Here is a 5289-nt window from a genome sequence, read left to right as displayed (position 1 = left end):
GGTCACCTCCCTCTCGCGCTCGCTCTGCCCAGCCCCTCGCGCTTCTCCCCGCCACTTGCTCCCCCAGACCCACTCCCAGGGATCCGCCTGTCAAAAAATGCCCCCGCCGCAGCTTCCCCTGCCTGCTAAAGGCGGCTTCCCCCTCCCACCTACGGCCCTCCCAGCCGCCCCACAATACCCCCCGCCAAAAAAAATGCTTCCATGTCGTTCCCCCACACACACGCCGTCTGCCTCCCCCTCAGACCCAAGGGGGCTCCCTTTCTCTCTTCCCCTCGCCTCACTTTGGGGCTCGGCCACACGTGCGGTTTTTTTAAAGCCGCCCTGTTATTGCCTGAGTACTTGCCCCGAAGTATATGTACTCAGCACTAGGCAGCGAGGTAATTGCTTCTAGAGGCCAACAGGTGTAGGATGGGCTTCCCACCTGTTTGCTGCCTGCCTGTGGACTCAGGCATAGGTGGTCCCATTGCCATACAACAGTACTGAAAAGGATCAATCCTTAATGCTCCAAAATACATACATTTTAGTACATTGGTGGGCTGACGTTTTTAGGCACAACCGGTAGGAAATGTGGCATTTTGATTATTGGCATGTCTGGCCCAAACCCCTTGCTGTATGGACCACTTTGCTTACCTTGTAGCCCTGACCCATCCCCCACACCTCCCAAACTCCCTCCCCCTACTTCCAAGCCTCATGCCTGCCAACAGCTTCCTCTTTACACCTGTAACTCCTCCCATTTCCAGGTCTGGCCAAAGAATAACCTTCTCCTGCACCCTCTTCTCTTTCACTGGGTATCTCCATGTGAAACTCCAGTCGGCATTACCCCTCCCACCAGTGGTTTCCTGTTTGCAGAGTCCTGCCTAGGCCTTTCTAGATAGGCAGGCTCTCTCCTGCTCCAATAGCTCTTAACAGTTTCTTCTGTCCCCGTGTATGTGGCCTATCAAGTCCTGTGCTGCCTAGTGTTTTATCCTCATGTGCAGGCCCTTTCCTCAAGTACCTGGGTTTCTCAAAACTCTTGCTGCTCATCCATTCAGCAGATCCCATACACACCTTACACAATGATTGTCCATGCGTTCTGTTGCTCAGGGGCCTTGGTCCACTCTGTTCTCCCCAGGAGAAGAGGTCTCCATAGTACTCTTTCCCCCATGCACCAACATTTATACCATGCCACTTTCCCCCATGCACCAACATTTAGACCATCCTCTCCCATGCTGCTGTTCTTTCACAAACGGTTATTCTTTCCTCTCTTGTTTCCCCTTTTCCCCCTCAACACCATTTACTTATTTACCCTGTGCCAGCAGGTTCTCCAAGTTTGTGTGTAGCCCGAAGACATTCGTTTGAACACATGCTTCCTCTCCTGCTGCTTCTTCCCCCAAACCTGGTATTGGCTTATTGAGTGTCCTGGGTTCCTAAGTCCTCTTCTCATTTAAGTTGTTCCAGAAGGAGTTTGAGAAGCTGATCTAAGCCATCTTCTTGACTTCTTGTCCTCCCCCCCCCCCCCCCCGCCTTTTGTAGTTTAACAGCTTGGTGTTTGATAGACCCTGTCCCAGCTTGCCAGGGGACTGGGTGGATTGTTTTTCTTCTAAGGTTTTCTGATCTCCTTTCTTCTTTACCTTTAGCAGAGTCATACACAGAACCCACTGCAAGTCGGGACAGAAATCCAATCCAGGTTTTTTGCTGCACAGGGCTGCAGTCAAAGCCCCTTTCAGGTGAGCTCTGTCTGTGCAACAAGTGAGGAAGCGTAATGGAATGCTTTGGAAACATGAATAATTGTGGAGGCTGTAATTCTTTATATAGACTACCAAATCTGTATTTTGCTTTTGAGTGCAAAAAATACCCAAGGCAGCTAACAATAAATAAAAACACAGACCAGTGTTCCCTCTAAGCTGAGTTATTGTGAGCTAGCTCACAGTTTTTTTAGCCTCCAGCTCATACATTTTTGCCTTAGCTCAGGAAGGATGGCTCCAGAGCAAACTAATTGATGAGGTAGCCAAATCACTTGCTCACAACTTTAATGCCAGTAGCTCACAAAGTAGAACGTTTGCTCACAAGATTCCATAACTTAGAGGGAACATTGTCACAGACTACAATTTATCAGTAAAATCAAACAACAAAACACTAGAAATCAAACAGCAATGAAATCTTGAGGCAACAGCCAGGTACTACTCAAAGGCCTTGTGGAACTGATGCATTTCCTATTATGCCGAAAGGCCTATAAGAATGGTGCCAGTCATACATATTGAAGGAGGGAGTTCCATAACTTGTAGGCAACAGCTAAGGGCATCTTCCAATGAGTCTTCCCCAGTTATATTTCAGATAGGGCAGGTTCCCATATCAAGGCTCCAGTAGCCAGCTTCAGATCCTTTTAGGTACTTTGGACCCAAGCCATTTAGGGTTTAAAGGTCAAAATATTTTGAATTGAGCCCAGAAACAAACCAGAAGTCCATGCCTTTGATAAAGTTACTGGTTTACCTATAGTCCTAACAGTTCTTTCAAGACAGCTCGCTTTTTCAGAGGTGGAATGGAGGCAGAGTGTAAATGATTTGGTCCAGATCACGCAATAAAGTTCACAGCAGGGGTTTTGAGTCCAGGTCTAAGTATACTGTTATGCTGTTTTGCACAAAACTCTTGGAGAGCCAGTTTGGTGTAGTGGTTAAGTCTGCGGACTCTAATCTGGGAGAACCGGGTTTGATTCCCCACTCCTCCACTTGCACCTGCTGATGTGACCTTGGGTCAGTCACAAGCTCTGGCACAGCTGTCCTTGAAAAAGAGCAGTTTGTGTCAGAGTTCTCTCAGCCCCACCCACCTCACAGGGTGTCTGTTGTGGGGAGGGGAAGGGAAAGGAGTTTGTAAGCCGCTCTGAGACTCCTAGTGAAGGGCGGGGTATAAATCCAATCGCTTCTATTCTTCTTCTTCTTCTTTTAATTCTCTGTTAACAAGCTTATGGAATCAACCTAGCACACTTTTATAAACTGAATTTGGATTGGGATTTTTCAGAATTCAGAACAGCTTCCTGGTATGCAGAGGTTAATTTATCCTTGTTAAATTAATTTTGATTACCAGCCTCATATTCCTTGGTCTTGAGAAATTTAAAAATAACTTAAAACAATAAAAATGATTATTTTCCATAAAAACTGCTGTGCTGCTTGAACCTATGCACCTTTACTCAGAAGTAAGCCATTATGTTTAACAGGCTTACTTCCAGGGAAGTCTTCTTTGGGTTGCTACACAGGTTCCCACCAGTCATTATGCTTCTGACGCTTTGACTTTGACAAGCTTTGACACTTGGAAACACTTTTGCATATTCTAGCTGTTCAAACTTGGCACACAGAATGTATAACAAAGTGCTTGTGGCTGATTTTTAAAAAAAAGCAAAGTGAGACCTAATGAAGACAGCTTTTTGAAGTAGTATGGGCCAGCTATATATGTGAAATGTTACATAAACAATTGGTTTATATAGTGCTTTACAATCTTCTCTTTCCTAATACCCCTCTGAGGCAGTTGTTCACTTCCATTTTACTGTATTTGTGTAGTGAGACTAAGATTTTATTCTCGGTGCACTTCCACAGAGTAAATCCCATTGAACACAGTGAAATGTATCTCTGCGTAGACATGCCTTAGATCTGGCTGCATGTCTGACTTGTCCAAGGTCACAAGCAAGTGGGTTAACTAGGGACTTGAATTCAAGTTTCCCCAGGTGGTCATAAATAGAGAAATTAGCAGCTCATTTACAAGCAAGGCCATATCTCTCCTTCTTTTGCCTTACTAACTCTTTTCTGGTGTCTACATGTTTATAAGACCTAGTGAAGTTTTATCTCCTCAGGATGCGGCTTCCTTGCTGTGTGTGTATATGGAGAGAGTGGGCAGAGGTAATACAGCATTTGGACTGTCTCCTAGGTAGCTATGTGGCTGGAGCCTAGATACAGCCTTCATTTTACATCTTCAGGGCAGCTAATGAGGATAACCTTTTTGACAAAAAAACCAGATTACCTCTAGTTTGTGCATTATGAAGATGCATCCAGAAAAGCTTAAAATCTTCTTTGTGTTTTAAATAAATATAAAAGACTTATCAAAGTGAAATGGCCCCATTGACTCCTTGAGAAGTTTTGTTGCCCTGAGTTTGCATGTGTGTGAACTTTTTTAAAAGAATATTTTCATAGATGAACAGGTTGAAACGCCTTGCTGGTCTACAGCCCTGTGATTTGTTTCCATTGTTAATGTAAAGAAGATATTTTGGCCAGAGAATAAAAACAAACTGGTGTCTGTCTGGCCTTTGTTTTCATGTTTTTTAATATCAGAAAACTGTTGCTGATAGTCCTTGAATTTTTGCTTCTGGGGGAAAAATTATTGGATATTTAATTGGTTCCTTTAAGCAAAGTTATGGGTGTACGCATGGCTAATTTTAATCAGACAAAGTTTCCCCACATGTGGATGTTTCTGTATTCCAGATTTCTAAATAGCCACTCAGCTGATTTCTTGTAGCAAGTGAGAAATATTGTCTATTGGGGAGATGGTCTTTCTATACACAGCTGTAGATATGCTACAAGTGACTAACAAATGCGTGACCCAAGAGAATGAATTTAGTAAGTTTATTTTGCAGGGCTGTTCTATCTATCTATCTATCTATCTATCTATCTATCTATCTATCTATCTATCTATCTATATCTATCTATATCTATCTATATCTGTCTATCTGTCTATCTGTCTATCTATCTATCTATTTGAAACAGTCCTATCCAGTTAATTTTGAGTAGCTAGATAGGCCTGGAGCAGAGTACTGGATTATAGTAGTTACTGTCATACTAAGAGGAAACAAAAGAATTTTATGTAGGCAGAGGGATGAGTGAACACAATTTGTTAATTTGACCAACAGTTACTGCAATTTATAGAAAAATGAGGCTGGGGAAGCATGAAAAAGCTTTTCATACTGCAGGGATAGTGGTACTGTATTAGGTTCTATAGGAACTAGTGTGGTATGATGGGTAGAATGCTTGACTAGGACCGAGGTGTCCGAGACTCAGATTCATATGGTGTTGTGGTTAGAGAGTTGTCCTAGGATTTGGGAGACCCAGGTTTGAATCCCCACTCTGCCATGACCTTGAGCTAGTCACCCATTCTCAGCCTAACCTACCTCACAGGGTTGTTGTGAGCAGGGGTCATTTCCTGCAGGAGCGGAACTCCAGCAGTAAAGAGCCCAGGGGGTGGGTACATGCAACAAGCCCTACCCCCTGCTCCCAGCAGCCCTCAGTCAGAGCAAGAAACAGCCAGGTAAGCCGCAGAGCCCCCCCCCCC

The 5289-nt window shown here is 44.3% G+C and overlaps 1 protein-coding gene across 1 annotated transcript in view; it reads left to right on the top strand.

Moving 5' to 3' along the window:
- MAZ (MYC-associated zinc finger protein (purine-binding transcription factor)) overlaps positions 1-5289 on the top strand; it is a 16628-nt gene that overhangs the window by 1296 nt on the left and 10043 nt on the right. The window contains exon 2 of the mRNA XM_015419526.1: positions 1617-1706. Within this exon, the coding sequence (XP_015275012.1) occupies positions 1617-1706 (90 nt within the window). The remainder of the gene's footprint in view (positions 1-1616; positions 1707-5289) is intronic.

The sequence above is a fragment of the Gekko japonicus genome, unplaced genomic scaffold (assembly GCF_001447785.1).
Source record: "Gekko japonicus isolate JY-2015 unplaced genomic scaffold, Gekko_japonicus_V1.1 scaffold923, whole genome shotgun sequence".
NCBI classification, from domain to species: domain Eukaryota; kingdom Metazoa; phylum Chordata; class Lepidosauria; order Squamata; family Gekkonidae; genus Gekko; species Gekko japonicus.
Note: the sequence above shows the minus strand (reverse complement) of the source record. Positions and strands in the feature narration are given on the sequence as shown.